This window comes from Cynocephalus volans, chromosome X (assembly GCF_027409185.1).
Source record: "Cynocephalus volans isolate mCynVol1 chromosome X, mCynVol1.pri, whole genome shotgun sequence".
Lineage (NCBI taxonomy): Eukaryota > Metazoa > Chordata > Mammalia > Dermoptera > Cynocephalidae > Cynocephalus > Cynocephalus volans.
The window spans coordinates 24959372-24978575 of NC_084478.1; the positions used below are offsets into that span (position 1 = coordinate 24959372).

Sequence of the window (19204 nt, forward strand, 5' to 3'; positions counted from 1 at the left end):
CTTTTCCTCTCCCTCACCCTTCTGGTATAGTTATATTGTAATTTTGTTTAGATTAGTATTTATATTATTATTATGGCCATGTAAGCCACATAGTAAATTACTTACTTCTCTTACTTGCACAGGTTTCTGTTTGCCTTGGAGTGAATAATCAACTTCTTTCTTTTCAGTGTACTTGCCCTGATTCAACTGTAGACTCCCTCAATTTTTTAGAGTTCTCTTATGAAATGGTGACTTATCAGGTATTCTGTCAGTTTCACCTTTTTGAAAAAAATCTAAACTTGATTGTCTTCAATGCCTGGTACATAGTTTTCATCATGGGTTCTTTCCCTACACTGTCATCCAAGGATTTCCTTCCTCTTTCTCACATGTTGGATTTCTTTTATCATGTATCCTGCATCTTTTTCTTTCTTAGTTTATTCTCTTGATTTGGTGGAACATATCCTTTAGTACCTTCCTTGGAAAAGTGTGCATGGAGCTCAATTGGAGACCCTGAATGTCTAAAAGTAGCTTTAATTGTGCCAACATGCACGCTACTAGTTTGGATATACAGTGATTGGTTGGAAATAAGTTTTCTTCAGAACTTTGATGGAATTGCTCCAATGAATTCTAGCTTCAAATGATATATTAAGAAGTCTAAAACCATTTGCACTTCTGATCCTTTGTATGTAGTCTGTCTTCCTCTCCCACTCCCTGCTAAAAACTTGTAGAATCTTCTAACACCAGTATTTTGAAATTTCATGATGATGTGCCCGTTCATGAGTCTGTTTTCTTCCATAGTCCTGGGTACTCAGTGGGCTCTTTTAATTTAGAAACTCATATTCTTCATTTCTGGGATATTTTTTTGAGCCATTTAATTGATTTCTTCTTGCTATTTTGATTTTTTTGTGTGTGGAACTTTTATTTGTATATTACCTTACTTTCTGGGTTATCTTTGAACCTTTCTATTGAGCTTTTTCTTTCTGCTATCATATTTTTAATTTCCAAGTGCTCTTTTTAATTTTCTGAATTTTTTTTATAGCATTCCATTATCTTATCTTTGCAAATAGTGTCTCTTATCTGTTATTGACATTTTCCCTGATGACTCTATTTAAAATTTCATTTCTCACCTCCATCCCATTATTTGTCTTCAGTAGAATATAAGCTTCATAAGAGTAGACCTTTTTTTCTGTTTGTTTTCCAGAATTTCAAACAGTGCATAGCACATAGTAAGTGTTTAAATATTTCTAAAATAAACTGAATGATCATTCTGGTAATATTAAAAATATATGTTTTTGAAGTTTTCTCTTAGTTTAGATCTAGTCTGTTTCTTTGAGATTACTTTTTTTCCTATTTTTATCGATCTCTACCTTAGGTTAGCACATTTTCTGCAGATATCTGGTAATACTTAATCATCTGATTATATTTAAGAATGGGGGATAAAAAGTTGATTAGAATATATGAACAAGTGGAAGGGACTTACCATCTATGGGCTTCATGGTAGAATGATCTGGCTGGGCCATCTTGTTGGAGATCCCTTGATGTTGGTGTCTTTAGATCTCTCTTCTTGGCTGGCCTGATTTCCTGGAACACATTGTTCCAATCTTTGTATGCAGCGGTCTGGGAGCAGAAGGAAAGAGGGCTGGAAGAGTCTCAGTATCCAGAGTGCATAAATTTACTGAATCCCACTGTTTTTAGCATGGCCCCCATGCCTTCATCTGGGCCTAACATCTTCTCTGGAAAATAAAAATATGTCTACCTTTTTTGCTGGAGTGGGAAACATGCCGAAACTGTGCAGAATGTGGGAGGAAATATTAGGATCTAACTGCTCCTAAACTGCTTCAATCAGTCTTTTAAATATGGGGATGGAACATAATCCTGTAAATCTTTCTTATGATAATATAAACAAATATTTGTTGACCATTTACTGTATTCTGAGTTATCAGGTGAAGTACGGGTAGGGCATGGCCACTACAGGCAGGGGGGACTGTGGGAGCAGGATTCCTGAAGCCAAAAACAGCATGTGGTATAGCTGGAACCAGATCCTGAAGCTTCTTGTCAAGTTATGCCCTTCTCCTGAAGAGTAGGAATAGGATTCACTGTCAGTTCATTTCTTTACTTTTTATTACTTTCCTCATTTTACCTCTACTTCCAAAGGAGTTTGATGCCACCAATTCCTGAAAACGGGAAGGCTTGTTTGGTATAAATTGATTGCTTTCTGCTTTCTCCATTGCTTTCTCAGACCCACTCAGTCAGCTAACAGTAACTTGTCTACTTTCCCAGTTCCAAATTTGAACAAGAGCACTTAAACAATTCTCTTCACTGTTGCGTTAATGAGTAAGAGTGAGATTAGTTGCATGTATTCAAACTTCTATCTATACTCTAAAGTCTCAGTATAGGATATTCAACAAAATCTCAGGTCAGACAACAGAAACTAGGAATTCTACACAGTATCAAATCAAGATTTAATCTTAAAGTGGTCCAGGTTTTTGGTAGTGCCCGTGGGTTTCTGGCAGAAGCAATAGAGAGAGGAGTAACCCGCTTTCTACCGGTACCTCAAAGTATTCCTATAGGTAAAGTTCCAAGGAATATAAATTCAGAGTCAAAGGTTGCCAAGCACACTAGAAAATGAAGCATAATGAGCAAGAACCAGCAGAAGCAACAAACAGTAGGAAATACAAAGCCTTTAGATATGGAATTACATAAATATGTTTAATATGTTGAAAGAATTGGATAGAAAGAAAATGAGTAAGTAGCCAAGAAATTACAAAAATGGAAAAGCTGTTTTGAAAAAAGACCAAATAGAACTTATAGAGAAGAAAAATTTTGTAACTGGAATAAACTCAAAGACTGGATTGACAGGACATTAAGTAGAAGAAGGAATTGGTCAGTTGGCCAGTAGATCTTAGGAAATTATCCAGAATACAGCACAGTTAGACAAAGGGCTCCTGAAGGAGAGGTGAGAGAAAATGGTGGACATAAAGTAGTGAAAGAATAATAATGATTTGTAATAATGAATATGCTAATAATATTGATCAACACATGTTGTACACAGGTGATGGTAGTCAATGCTATACCCCCCAAATATGTATAATCAATTATTCTTTAATAAACAAATGAATGGATGAATCACTCACTGAGAATTGACCAAAGTCAATGGAGATGCCACATAGTTCAGAAATTCCAGTGAAGCTCAAATAGGTCATAAAAGAAAAAGAAGGTGAAGAAATACATGTGCAGACACAGGGTAAAGTTTGATATTTCAGAGTATCAAAAACAAAGAGAAGATCTTAAAAGTAACCAGAGAGCAGACAGACTACCTAACAAAGAACAGTGATTTGACTGACAGCTGACTTCTTAGCAGCAATAAGAGAAGCTAGAAGGCAGTGAAATGTTATCTTCAGTTTGCTGGGAGAAAATCATTGTCGATTTGGAATTCTGTACCCAATGAAATCATCTTTAAAGAGTGAGGGAAAAATAAAGACTTTTCAGTCAAATAAACTAAGTTTGCTACTAACAGACTCTCAATAAAGGAAATTCTAAAGGATGGAATTTACGTAAACATCATAAAAGAAATTGTAATAGAAATTAGGAAGTTTTTAGCACTGAGTTATAGTACCACATACAAAAACCTATGAGATTCTGCTAAAGAGCTTCTTGGAAGAAAATTTATAACCCTAAATGCTTATGTTAGAAAAAAAGAAAAGCTGAAAAAATTAATAAGCTAAGCAAACAATCTAAGGTAGAAAAAGAACAAGACAAGCCCAAAGAAAGTTAAATGGAAGAAAATAAGCAGACATTAATGAAACAGAAAGCAAGAATGCAGTACAAAAAAGCAAGCAGAGGATCAAAAAACTTAAAATTGGTTTTTGGAAAAGAGTAACAAAACTGATGAATACTTGGCAAGATTAATGAAGGAAAACTAGAGTTATGACACAAACAGCATGAGGAATGGAAAAAGATAATTGCACATGCAGTGATTAAGATGATAGTAAGAGGGGAGTATGAAAACCCTTATGCCAACAAATTTGAAAATGTAGACAAAATGAACACATGTCTAGAAAATTACCATTTATCAGAACTGACTTCAGAGTTAGAAAATTTGAATACTCTTTTAAAAATTTAAGAAATGGAATCATCAGTCAAAAATCTTGTTTAAGGAGGTGAAAGATCTCTACAATGAGAACTACAAACCACTACTGAAAGAAATTAAAGAAGACAAAAAGATGGAAAGATATTCCATGCTCTTGGATTAGAAGAATTAGCATTGTGAAAATGTCTGTACTACCCTAAGCGACCTACAGATTCAGTGCAATCCCCATCAAAATACCAGTGACATTCTTCACAGAAATGGAAAAAACAATTTAACATTTATATGCAACAACAAAATACCCTAATAGCCAAAGCAATACTGAGCAAAAAAAAAAATAAATAAATAAAGCCAGAGGCATAACACTACCTGACTTCAAATTATACTTCAAAGCTCTAGTAACCAAAACAGCATGGTACTGGCATAAAAATAGACACTCAGACCAGTGGAGCAGAATTGAGAACCCAGAAATCACCCCTCAGGCTTACAGCCATCTGATATTGGACAAAGGCAACAAAAATCTACATTGGGGAAAAGACTGCCTCTTCAATAAGTGGTGCTGGGAAAATTGGATATCCATATGCAGAAGAGTGAAACTAGATATGCACCTCTCACCGCATATAAAATTAACTCAAAATGGATTAAAGACTTAAGTATAAGACCCAAAACTATAAATCTACTAAGAGAAAATATAGGTGAAACACTTCAGGAACTAGGTCTGGGCACAGACTTTATGAACATGAGCCCAAAAGTACAAGCAACAAAAGTCAAACTAAAAAGCTTCTGCACAGCAAAGGAAACAATCAACACAGTGAAATAACAACCTTACAGAGTGGGAGAAAATTTTTGCTAACTATGCATCCAACAAGGGATTAATATCCAGGATATACAAGGAACTCAAGCAATTACACAGTAAAAAAGCAACTAACCCAATTAAACAATGGGCAAAGGAGCTGAATAGACATTTTTCAAAGGAAGACATACAAATGTCCAACAAGTACATGAAAAAATGCTTAGCATCACTAGTTATCCACGTGGAGATATCACCTCACCCAGTTAGATTGGCTGTAATCAAAAAGATGGTGAATAACAAAAGCTAGCAAGGGTGTGGAGAGAAAGGAATGCTCCTGCACTGTTGGTGGGACTGTAAATTAGTACAACCACTGTGGAAAACAGTGTGGAGGTTTCTCAGATGACTACAGATAGATCTTCCATATGATCCAGCAATCCCACTTCTGGGTATATATGCAGAGGAATGGAAATCATCATGTCGAAGATATACCTGCACTTTCGTGTTCATCACAACTCTCTTTACAATAGTCAAGATATGGAACCAGCCTAAATGTTCATCGATGGATGATTGGGTAAGGAAACTGTGGCATATATACACCATGGAATACTACTCTGCCATAAAAAAGAATGAAATTCTGCCATTTGCAGCAACATTGATGAGCTTAGAGAAACCTATGTTGAGTGAAATAAGCCAGGTACAGAGGGATAAATACCACATGTGCTCACTCACAAGTGAGAACTAAGAGAGAAAGAAGGAAGGAAAGAAAGACCACAGTGGTGTGTTGGACTTGCAGAGGGAGAGAAAACACCTAGGGATACAAAATGGAGTGGGGGAAAGGGGAACGTAGAGGGAGGTTGGGGATAACTGGGTGGGGGACATGGGGTAAAATTGCAATTTGTGATAATGGGCATGCTGCCAGTATGGATCTGGCTTTCACATTTAGGGCATGAGGGGGGACAATCAGCCTTGTATCTCATGAATATTCATAACCAATTAGAAGAAAAATCTTGTTTAAAGAAAACACCAGGCCCAGATGGCTCTACTGGCAAGTTTTTACCTGATATTCAAGAAAAAAAAATTCCAGTCTTACAGAACCCATTCTAGAGTATAAATAGGGGGAACACTCTTCAGCTGAATCTAGCACCACAGAGGACCATATGAGAAAGGAAAATCACTTGTCAGTCTCACTCATGAATGTAGTTGCAAAAATCCTAAACAAAATATTAGCCAACTTAATAAATCTAGCAGATATAAAAACCTGACCAAATTGAAATTATGTCCCAGGGCTGCAAGGGTGTTTTAATGTATGAAAATCCATAATTAATTTACCACTTTAACAAGTTATAAAGAAAAGCGTCACACCACAGTGGATGGAACTGCAGGTTTGGTTAAAACTAAACAAATTATCGTGAAAAAAATCTCTTTCTGTGCCTGGCTTATTTCACTTAATATAATTTTCTCTCCATCCATGTTGCTGCGAATAGTACAATTTCATTTTTTTTAATAGCAGAGTAGAATTCCATTGTGTGGATATACCACAGTTTCCTTCTCCACTCATCTGATAATGGGCATTTGAAATACTGCATGTTCTCACTTATTTGTGGGAGCTATAAACAAACAAACAAACAAATGGGGGGGAAGAACGGACAGCAATCACAATTCCTTGAGCTTGTCAAGACAAGTGAACAGATATGAGTTGATGGGGGGAGCGGGGAGAGGGTGGGGGAAAGGAGGAATTGGTAAAGGGACACAAAAATCAACTTCATTGTATATTGATAAGGTAAAATAAATCAAACAGAAAAAATATCAAAATAAGAATAGATGGGAATTTTCATAATCTGTTAAAGGATATCTACAACTAACCTACAGCAAACACTGTACTTTTTGGTGAACTAGGGAATGCTTCCCTCAGAGATCGAGAGAAGACGAGCACGCCCATTTATCACCATTTTAATTCAAATTTATAGTAGATATTCTGGTTAGGTATATAAGACCAGAAAAAAAAAGTGGTAAAGGTACTGAAAAGAGGAAACAAGTGCTGTTAATATTTGTGTAATATTTGCTAATATTTGTGATATAATTTTGGGGGGCTTTTGTCCCCAATCTTTTTGGAATTTAATGAGGAAAATAATATCAACTCTTAAAGTAAAAGACTCAGAATGAACAGTGGACACATGCCTCTGATACTGTTTTGTTGCCTGAAGCTTAATTGTGGGAAACTGAGATAGGATTCCATTTTAAATGACCTCAATCTTTTACCCCACCTATTTATATTTATATAAATAAATAAATATTTATTTATTTTTTTCTTTTTTGGCAGCTGGCTGGTATGGGGATCCAAACCCTTGACCTTGGTGTTACAAGGCTGAGCTCTAACCAACTGAGCTAGCTGGCTAGCAGGGGGCAATTTCTAATGAACTCGATAAATAGTGTCATAGGTGATGTACATTTATCCAAAAGTATATTCAGAAACATGCCCACACATCATCTTTTTCAAAAATAGTGCATTTCTCTTCTTAAAAATTAAATAATAGTAAGAAGCTTAATCAGACTTGAATCTGGATCTAGGTCCTCTTTCTAGTAACTCTCAAGGCAGTGAGCAGGGACAGTCAGCCACAGGCCTCACCTTGTTTGTTTCCTCTCTCTCAGAAATCACCGTCTTTTGTTGCCTGATTTTCTAGTGTCTTGAAAGCTGTTGTATATGTTTTGTCCTAGTGTTTTGAAAACAGTTGTTTCATATGTTTTTTTTGTTTGTTTATTGTTGGTTGTTTCAAATGGGCAGGTAAATCTGGTCTCTGTTACTCCATCTTGGCTGGAAGCTGAAGTCAGTTTAATTAAATGGCTCATCATTTCCTTTGTTAATAAAGGATTGTTTTCACACACTTTATTCTGGGGCACTTGTTTGGCCTTTCCCTTAGAAGCATTCATCAATTTTGTTTATTCATTTCATTTTGTTTTAAAAGTAACTGGTAATTTAAAGGCCCAATCTGTGAGGACCTATAGCACAGGGGCCCTCAGATGGATAATTCCTGAGGGCTTTCGTCATTCTCTCCTGCTGCATGCTTTGTTATTGATGGCTGTTCAAGGGCTCACCACCTCTGGAATTTTGACCACTGATGTGTTTCATAAATTTTAATGAAAGACAGATTGAGAGAAATCATAGATGGGCCCACATGATTGTACTATATCTGTACACTGGCTCAGAATGAAAATTTCTGTGACATTGCTCTAAGTTACATTCGTGGAAAGCACCAAACTCGATCTACTAGCTTGTCTTATCCAATTAGGGCAAATCAAAAGTGATTTGCAAAAGCTTTCATGTTCTTCGTTCATTGCTATGACTTTTTAAGGCACAGAAAACTGTTTGAATATTAACACGCAGATTACAGATTTGCACATAAACTACATATAGTTATATAGACCATGGTGTTTTTCTAAGGAGTTTGTAAAGAGTGTGGTTTAACTTTCCAGTGTGTGATGCTAAACTTATTTCTTCTGTGTGATTATAAACCTCATTTATAATTCATAGCAGCAGTTTATTTTCATTGTTAAGTTACAATTCAGATGTTCTTGGTTTAACTCAAATATTCTCTGTATCTCACAAAATTAAAAAGAAGTTAGACTGAAATTTTCTTTCAAATGTGGTCAGACTATTTTAGAAACAGATTTAGTTGTCCCTGATAATAAGGATCAGGGAGAGAAAAAGAAATTTAGATCTTTGAAGAAATCCGTCGCTATCATTGCAGTTCATCACTTTTGGCCTGCCCCGCTGCTGACAGACCCATTCCCAGGAGCACTTACAGGGTGGCCGAGCTACCTCCTTAGGTTCTGGCTCCCTTAGTTTCTGCAACCTGAGCAGTGTAGTGGCTGAGAGCGAGGGAGAAATATGAGAGAGGCCAGAGAAGACCTTTTCTGACTTTTGGCCTGGATTATTTGAAATAATTAACATTGGAATAATGAGGAATTGACCACCTTTTCCATGCTGGGTTCTAGTCTTTTGATCAAAAGTTGTCTTTTCCTTACTGTTTTACACTGTCTCAGTCATAACAGCCTATGTAAATACTTGGGTTTTGGGTAGGATGAAAATGAAAAAGGGATTAGAAATGACAAACTTTTAAAATTAAGCCTTCAGAGGGATTTAAAAAACTTAAACATGTCGATGCAAATGCCATTTCTATTCCTAATTAACAAGTGCTACAAGAATTTTGTTTTGTCTTTTTTTGGGGGAGGAGGGGTGGTTCTTAACAGTGTATGTTTTTCTTTTCAGCTACTAAGTCAGGATTATTACCCCCACCACCTGCGCTCCCTCCGAGACCTTGTCCATCACAGGTAAGAGACATATTTGATTTCTATACATTGTTTGGTAGTAGGGATGTTGTCCTACCACTATGTTTCTTTGCAAGCGTTGATTGCCACAGAACTGGCCCATCAGATTCCCAGGATGATATATGGGCAAAGACAGCAGAGAGTGGTTTAATTTCTTCTCATCCAGCCAGCCCCCTGGCTTCATGTGGAAGAGGGAAAGTTTCCTCCATAAGCCATCAAGCAAACACGTGCTAGTTCACTCTTGGCTGTCTAGGGTTGTTTGTGGGTTTCATACAGAGAGGAGGGTTGTCTCTCCAGTTGGGGGTGGGGGATGTGGTTTTTCTGTACAGTATGTGCAGTCTGGGTGACTGTTTTCATGAGCATCTTAAGAGCTGTGTTAATGCTACATAAACTAAAAATAAATGGTCATCAGCATGGGGTTAGTGCTGTGGTTTTGGCCCATGGTGCTTTCTTTAGTATGGTATTGTCCCTTTCCCTTAGAACAGTAAGCTTCAGCAGCAGGAGTGAGAGAGTGTGTCACCAAACTCTGTTTCACCTGTGAGTTCATTCTGCCTTATTCACATGTGCTACTATGGCCTTACTAATCAACACTTCTTATGAAGTTGAAAACGAGAAACAAGCAGCAAATCCACAGAGTGTGGTATACAGTGCTGCAGATTCTGCCTTTCATTAATTGCTGCTGATGAAACTTTCTATCTTTAAAGACCCTTTCTGACTTTTGGCAAAAAATGTTGGGAAATTTCTCTATAGAAAGTCCTAGTTTCTACTTCATTGCTTTGGGTGGTTCTGAGCATACCTTCCCATACTGCATATCTCAGGACTCCCTGAGTCACTGAAAGCACTTTTAACATTTGCTTGTCCTTCTTTCAGAGAATTAGATGGTCTTTAGCATCCATTCAACCTTGAGATGCAAATACCATGAGGTATTGGCTTCCTGCTTCAGTTTGAAGGGTAGTAAAAAGCCCAGTTCTTCCTGACCTGCATATAAACAAGTGAGAACTCCTTTTTCAGTATCTAGCATGGCTGTAAAAGATATTGGTTGATCAGTCAACAAATATTTATTGAGTTCCTGCTGTATATCTAATGCCAAACTTTAGTTCTACCCTAAGCCTTTCCTTGGTTATAATTTCTACTTATTTGGATTATTAGCTGTTTATTGAGCATCTACAATAGATCAGGCATTGTGCTAAGTGCTTTTAATGCATTATTTAATCTTCAAAAAACCCCATGAAGTAGATACTAATATCCTTTTTTTACAGATGAGGAAATTGGGACATAGGAGTTAAGCAAGTCACCCAAGGTGGCATAGCTAGTAAATAGTAGAACCAGCTCCCAAAGTGAAGTCTGAGATGAGGCTCTTGCTTTGCAACAACAGCAAACCTGGACTTTATTACAACAAAATTAGTAAGCATTCTGGAAGTGCTTATCTACTAGCTGCTGGTTTCAAGCCTGGGGCTTGGGAGCCACCTGGATGAATGCATGAAAGGGCTTTTATAATCAACCTATCTTTCTCCTGCTGCACAAATGACAATAGTTCCTCCCTGGTCAAAAAATGTGCTGCTGCTATCAGCAGTCCTCATCTGAGCTGCTTGAGGTGGGCTGCCTGCCTGCTTTGGAGCTTAGTGACTGAGGATCTGACAAGGGGGACTGGGAATTCTCAAGTCACTATTAATGAATGAGTCTGCTTCTTTGTCTGCCAGATTTCCTATCACAGTGTAAACAGTGAGCTCAGCACTCAGCCCAAGCTTCCAGCTCAGCTGCCTAACTATGGAGATTTCAGACTACAGGAACAGGTGTGTAAGAAATGTAGGCAGAAAATCTCTATGCCATTTGCCTGCCCCCATTTCCCCCCTTTCATCCACTGTCAGTGGAACATGTATATTCAATATATGAAGTCCTGGGTTATAAATACATGGTTGCATTTAGTCTTTGTGCCATGTCAAATTCTTAATATTGACCCTAGAAGAATTTCACTAGCCACCTGTATGGGACACCTATATATTCCAGTCTTTTCCAAACTACTTGTGATAAAATAGTTTCTGGGAGATATTAGTAGGGCTCTGTGGTAAGACACATTTACAGGCTGCTGCCCCTGTATCCCCTCTGGGAGACTCACAGTGCATATGAGCCCACTAAAGGCTTTGAAGTCCTACAGTAAGGAAAGCTGGTCAATTTCGTTAAAGCTGGACATTTCCTAGCTTGTGTGACCATTCATCTCTTTATTTATAAAATACCAATTAAAATCCTGAGGGCTTAGTGGTTAGGAAACACTATTATATGCCAGCCTTAAGGTATTGCTAAGAACATTTCCAAACCTTTCTCGTTTGTCACCTCATCTTTATATTATATGATTAAAGTTAAATTTTATGTCTTATGCCAATAATTTTCCCTGGAGGAGTTGAAAATGGAAGTTTGCTGTGCATTAGCTTGAAATTTCAAATTGTGTGTGTTATCAGTTTGCCCTGTTTCCTTCCTTACTCAAGGTCACTTTTACCACCTCACAGTAAGTTTTATTAGAGAACTTAAATACTACGAATTCTTCTTTTGCTCTGTTATTTTTTTTTAATGTTCCTTGCTATATATGGACCATCAACCAGACTTTGGTAATATATCTATGTCTGTATCTACATAGACTTCTTTTATGGGGCTTAGATTGTAGCAACATCACCAGGAGACCTAGGAGAGAAACCAGGAAGCCTGGTATAATTAAAATTATTATGCTTATTAGTAGCTCTGAAAGAGATTAAAATAAAGTTTTTGGATTATTTTTGGATTAAAATAGTTATGTCGTTTAACTTGATAATGGGCAAGACTAGATTGTAATAAACAAGAAAACATTTTGTTCCCTACAAAGAGCACTATTTTAAAAATTATGTGACCAATCAGTAGTGATGTGCTTCCAGGTTTTAAGTATGTAAGAGAAATGAGTTTGTACATTTGCAGATGTGTGTACAAAGATATGTATACACACATATACATATACATATATATATATGTATCTATATCTATATCTATATCTATATCTATATCTATATCTATATCTATATCTATCTATCTATATATATAGTTTCTACATACCCTGAAAGTATATTTACTTTTATCAAGTGAGAGAGATGAGGTATAGGTTTTCCACGTAAAATGCAGTTTAGCTGGCTCCTACTTATACCAAATGCCACTGTGATAGGAACATCTGGATTCAGTTATACAAATGGGGCCCTGGAGTTAGGAAAAGGAATACATCCAAAGAAGCAGGTCTTTTTATTTTTTCATACTATAGGTAAGACCAAGAAGGACCAAGTAAATATATAAAGAATCAAGTGGTTTGTGTTCCACATTTTCCTATGGAAAGACTAGAGACCAGGGCATGGTCCAGGCTCAGCTCAGAAGAAGTGACATTTTTTGAAAAAGACTGATTCATAGCATAACGAAAAAGCAATTAGTAAACTGTTTCATATGGAGCAGTCTTAAAGTGAGAGCATAACTTATTAGCTCACTGTTTGTGTGCATACACATTAAAGAAAATGCTATCTACAGAGTTTGTGTTTATCCTGTAGGTCAATCCTTTGCTAAGTGACTATATGATACTTCAGTAGCCAAGTGCCTTTAGTAGTGTTGATTTCATGCCAGATTCCTCATGGCAACTGTGATAGATCCATAGCTTCAGTGTAATTATCTTTAATAAAAAAAAGATGGGGGTGGTACAAAGTATTATCTTTTAAGTTCTATATTAGCACCACATTTGATGAATGAGGTTCCCTGTAGCCTAATGTGCTCAGAATTTTCATATTTACACCACTGATTTCTCACTTTATAACAGCAGGTGCTCCTCACTAGCAATGGAATGAGTACTGAAATAGCATTGCAGGGTGAAAGCATTGTGAAAGAAGCATTTTATTAATGCCTTTAAGCTTAGAGAGACCAAGAAAGCTTGTGGAAGGGGTGAAGTGACCAATGAAATGAGTTTTAAAGAAACAAGAGGGGCCGACACCGTGGCGCACTCGGGAGAGTGTGGTGCTGGGAGCGCAGCAGCACTCCCGCCGCGGGTTCGGATCCTATATAGGGATGGCCGTGCGCTCACTGGCTGAGCGCGGTGCCGGCCAGTCACAAAAGGGACAAAAAAAAAAAAAAAAGAAAAGAAACAAGAGAACTTTTTTTTTTCCGGATGGCTGAGGGATAAAGAGCTTTACTGTAGAGAAAAACCAAATGTGAAGTAACAGGCCAGCAGGAGGTCCTGCCTGAAACTTGGAAAGACAGATTTTAGGGAAGAGTGGTTGAGTGTTTTGGAGGTGGCAATGAGGAGCGAACCTCCTTCTCCCTTCTAGTCCTGGTGGTGCCAGAGCTGTGGAAGAGAAGTAGCCCCTGAGGGAGGAGAGCAGGGTTTCAGTTAGCCCAGTCGTTCTCAACCTTGGCTGCACAGTGGAATCATTTGGGAGAGCTTTAAACCTGCTGAGGCCTGGGGCCTACCCCCAGAGATTTTGGCATGGGGTGGTGAGGCCCAGCCATTGGGAATTTTAAAACCCCCCCCAGTTGATACTGAAGTACAGCCAGAGTTGAAAAGCACTGAATTAGGGCAAGAGGAAGGAATGTTCAGAGAAGAGGTTGAGAATATAGCTATGCCATGAGTTCTTAAAGGGCACAGTGGAAGGAGTTCTTGGGGAGGGGTCGGAGATAAGGGGTCAGCTTAGGGGATGTACTCAGACCCTGTGGGGACAAGAACCCAGATCATGAGGGATGACCCGGGAGTCATGGGCTTCTTGTGATAACTGATAACTGATGTGAACAGGATGAGAGGGCATAATAGGGAGGTCCTGCTGGAAGGACTGATAACTGTGTACTTCAGCTGCCATGAGTACTATTGTGAGAGACTAGCCTTGAACACAGACAGCCTTGAAAGGAAACTAGACTAACCTTGGTCCACTCCGCTAATCTCTCATCTAACTTCCTCATCTGGCTAGAATCAGGTCCTGAAGGTAAAACCGAATCCAATAAGAATATGCTGGGCATGCTGTTCTTTTCCAAAGCCAAATTTCTTAGATACAACTGTTAATAAAATATTATCTTTGTTTTATTTGGAGGCAAAGACCGAGGCTCACTTAAACTCAAATGGCAGTTTGTAGGCCCTGAACTTCTTCTGAAATATTTGACCCTATCCGTTTAATTAATACCCTGTCGTTTTATGTACTTTTTCTAAAAGTTAATCTGTAATTGATGATAAAAGATAGTAAATTCTTCTTGGAGAAATTTAGAATTTTCAAATGTACTCTCTTTTTGGGAAATTCCTGGTATAATTCTCTTACAGGGTTATCTAACTCATTTTAAAATGTAAATTTGATTAAAGTATAACGTGTACCTGAAATCTATTTTTAACACATGCTAAATCCATTTTTAAAAGAGTAAAATGAAGTATTATCTCATTGGCAACTTTCAAATATCTGTAAGAAAACAGCAAGAAACATTCTTTAATATAAATAATATGGAAATGTCACTGGTTCTATAATTTTATAGCTTTTTTCTTTATCAAATATTATGATATCTTTTGCTATAATATAGTCAGATGAAGTCAGCAGGCACACATCAAATATGATATCTTTTGCTATAATATATATTCAGAGGACCTTATGTAATATACAGAAGTTACTGAATCACCTTAATATACTGCCTGTGTAGATAAAACATATTTATGAATGTTCAAAGGTATATACAACATCCTAATTTTTACTCATCAAAATATAAACGTAATATGTGTCAAGAGGTATTTTTCTATTTATGCATTCATTAGAAATTCAGAAATTACTCTGTAATGAATTTATAAACATACATCACCTAAGATACTACCTTCATTTTCTTCCAAAATGTTACTCTGTTCTGTCTACAGTTTATGCTGTACATTAGCTGAAAATCATGGTATGTTAATGAATATTTCAGTGATTGAGAGCAGAAGAAATAAACCAAGGATTTATCTTCATCTATGATGATAAAAGAACATACAAAAAGCTGTAGAACGCTATGCTAGATGTAGTAATGTGAATGTCTGTCTGCGATATTATTCCTAGCCCTGCTACTTACTGTGTAGCTCTACGGCTTTGTGGGAATTAAGTAAATTAGTCTCATGGACCTATTGCCTTTTCTGTAAAATGAGAAGATTGGACTAGATGGATCCTTCTCATGCTAAAGTCTCTGATTCTATGTTGTATTCCTCTGTTCAAGAAAAAAAATTATCGTAAATGTAGGTGAAACATCATAAATCACAATCTAGGGACAAAATGGCTTAATTTTCCCTGCTAAGAACAACTAAAAACTCTGGACATAAGAGAAAGAGGACTTTGAAAGGTATAAAGAGGAAAGAGGACTGGCTAGGGACTTCAGGATTTGAGGAAGGGCACGGCAGTGAGTTCCCTGTGTTTTCTTTTTATCACCCATATATCCTGGACTGGGTGCTGGAGAAGCCTGCAACCTGGAATTACAAATAGCTGAAGGCAAAAAAAAGCCCCAAGAAAAGCCTGCTATCTAGTCAAAGGACTGGGAAAAGGGCAGCCAAGTGGAGATAAACCTTTTTTGACAAAACCGGCTCCACCCCAGCCAGACACTATGGATGTTCTGCCCTTTGGTGCCAGCAGAGATGACATTGATTGGGGAGTCTGGTATCTTGGCCCTCAGCTGGTAGCAGCAGACACCCAAAGGTGCGACTTTTCTAGTTGGCAGACATGGCTTCAGCAGAGACAAAAAGGGGAATCTGGTCTTCATAACCCCCATCCAGTAGCAGCAGGTGCCTAGGGAGACACTTTATGCCCTGACTGACAGTTGTCACTGGGACTGAGATATTCCCAGATGAGCAAAAACTCAAGGAGTTTGTTACTAGTAGACCTGTCCTAGAAGAAATGCTAAAGGGATTCTTCCACACTGAAATGAAAGAACATTAGACAGTACTTCAAAGCCATATAAAGAAATAAGGAATAATGGTAAATGTAGCTATGTAGGTAAATATAAAAGCCAGTAGTGTTGCATTGTTAGTTTGTAACTCCTCTTTTTTTTGGTATGATTTCAAAGGGAAATACATAAAACAATAATTATAAATCTACATAAATGGGCGCACACACACAAACATGTAATTTGTGGCAATAATAATATAAGGTGGAAGGCAGAGCTATAAAGGATCAGTTTTTCTATACTATTAAAACTAAATTAGTATTAATTCAATCTTGGTTGTTACAAAGTTAAGATGTTTACTGTAATCCCTAAGATAACCACTAATGTAAAAACTTAAAAATATCCAGAAAAGTAATGAGAAGGTAATAAAAATGGTGCACTAGAAAAAAATCAATCACAAAAGAAGGCAGTGATGGAGGAATTGAGGAACAAAAAAGGTATAAGGCATGTAGAAAAAAAATAGCAAAATGGCAGAAGTAAATCTTTCCTTATCAGTAATTACTTTAAATGTAAATGGATTAAAATCTCTAATTAAAAAGAGGCAATTGATAGAATGGATAAAAACAATATGATCCAACTATATGTTGTCTTCATTCACCTTTGATCCAAGGATACAAATAGGTTGAAAGTGAAAGAATGGGAAAATATATTCCATGCAACTAGTAACCAAAAGAGAAGTGGGGTGGCTGTACTAATATCAGACAAAATAGACTTAAAGTGAAAAATTATTACAAGAGACATCAAAGGACATTATATATTGATAAAAGGGTAAATTTATTAAGAAGGTAAAATTATAAGCATATACGTGCCAAACAGAGCTGCAAAATATATGACACAAAACCCAACATAATTGAAGGGAGTAATAGTTCCACAATAATAGTTAGAGACTTTAATACCTCACTTTCAGAAATGGGGAGAACAACTGGACAGAAGGAAACAGAGGGCTTGAGCAACACTGTAAATCAACTATACCTAACAGACATCTATGGAACACCCAACAACAGCAGAATAGACATTTTTCTCAAGTCACATGGAACATTCATTGTGATAGAGACCATATGTTAGACCACAAAACAAGTACCAATAAATTTTAAAAGATTGGAATTATTAAAAATATCTTCTCTGATGAAGTGGAATGAAAGTAGAAATCAATAATAAAATAAAACTGGAAGATTCACTAATATGTGGAAATTAAAATCACTCTTAAAAAAATCAAAGAAGAAATTACAAGTGAGATTAGAAAATACCTTGACATGAGTGAACATGAAAGCATACTAAAACCTATAGATGCAGTGATAGCAGTACCCAGAGGGAAATTTTTGGCTGTACTGTGTATCAAAAAGAAACAATAGTGTTTTAGACCAACCTCTGTTGATTGAATCTTGAGAGTTTTGCAAGTTTTCTTATAAGGATTTCTTAAATTTGAGAACTATTCTCAAAAGGCAGAGGAAATGGCTATAATGACAAGTTCAAGGAAAGAGTGAGAAATAATAATGAAATACTGGCATTGGAATAGTAGAGAAAATATTAAATATGAATCTGATTCCCCCTCCTTTTTTTAAAAAAAGAAGCATTCAGAGTTTTGTGGCTGTCAACAAATGCCTTTAGAATTTATCCAAGGAACTAGTTCAAAAGAAAGGAAATGTTCTATAATGACATTCATTCTAGTATTATCAATAAAAATAAAAATAATACAGATGACATTAATGTTCAGGAAGAAGGCACTGGTTAGGGGTTTATATATCTGCCTAATACAATATTAGGCATCCATTAAAATGGTTACATGGAAAATAGTAGAAAAGAATACAGAAATGTTTCCTGATTGTACTACATAAAAGTATATGGTAGACTTTTGATGGTAAGGTTTTCTCTTCTCTGAGGGTGATCGTGAAGGTTCATGGTGCATGGTAATTCGCCCCTTTCCTATGATTGGATTTTGAGTTACTTTTAGACTGGCCAATGTTTGCTTCCCAGTGGGGTTTTGAGATTCTTAACTCCTCAGTGAATTTCCACTAACTCTTTTTAGGGGCCTAACGGGATCACTTAAGTACTGTATTTCAAAGAATATTAGATCCTTAAATTTTTACAACAGAAAAGAACCGATGGGATAGATATCTTACAAGTTAGAAACAGTACAACAAAACCAATCCAAAGAAATTAGGAAAAAAAGTAGACAATGCAGAAATTACTAAAATAGGTACAAATATACAATATAGAGAATCAACAAAACCAAAAATTGGCTCTTCAAGAAAACAAAACAGATAAACTTCCAGTAAGAATGGTAAGCATAAACATGAGGGAGGCACAAATACTCCATGCCATGAATGAAAAGGGAGATACAACCACAGGTAGAGAAGAGACTAAATGGATAATGAGAGAATATTATGAACAAATCTATGTCAATTTTTTTAGAAAAGAGACTAAATGGACAAGTTCCTGGAAAAATGTAATTTCTCTAAACAGATTAAAGGAGAAATGGAAAGGTTACGGAGTTGTAATGTTTTAAAAAAAACTTTCATAAGTAGTTTAAAATCTTTCCACAAGAAAAACACCTAGCACCAAGTGGTTGTGTAGGACTTATCCTTATTTTTCCACTTTTATATAAACTCTTCCAGGAAATGGAAACATAGGAGTGACTCTGCAACTCATTTCATGAGGCTTGTATGACTTTGATTCCCAAGCAGACAGGACAGGCTATGACAGAAGTTCAGAACAATCTCCCCCAGGAATATAGAAGCAAAATTCCCAAATAACATGTTAGCAAATCCGATTGAGCCATGTTTAAAAAATATAGATGGCAAAGTTGAGTTAATCCCAGGAAAGCGAGGGAGGTTTAACTAAAGAAAACTTATAATTTACCACATTCAAAGATCAAAGAGAAAAACCCCATAATCATGTCAATAGATACATAAAATATATTTCATAAAATAACATCCATTCTTGATAAGAGAGAAGTCCCTTAAAATACATACACTTAGGAGTTCTGGTCAAGATGGTGGAATAGACGGTCCCCAGCATCACTCTGTCCCACAAATCAACCAATTTACAACTATTAAAATGTAACAACAGCCAAGCTGGGACTGCTGGAGCTC

General features: G+C 36.7%; 1 protein-coding gene across 11 annotated transcripts in view; it reads left to right on the forward strand.

Moving 5' to 3' along the window:
- REPS2 (RALBP1 associated Eps domain containing 2) overlaps positions 1-19204 on the forward strand; it is a 197160-nt gene that overhangs the window by 146687 nt on the left and 31269 nt on the right. For 6 of the 11 annotated variants that reach the window (XM_063083473.1, XM_063083476.1, XM_063083478.1 and 3 more), the window contains one exon: positions 9127-9188. In XM_063083473.1, the coding sequence (XP_062939543.1) occupies positions 9127-9188 (62 nt within the window). Of the gene's footprint in view, positions 1-9126; positions 9189-10444; positions 10510-10885; positions 10979-19204 lie in introns of those variants that run through there. The other 5 variants (XM_063083469.1, XM_063083475.1, XM_063083472.1 and 2 more) reach the window with 2 other exon arrangements.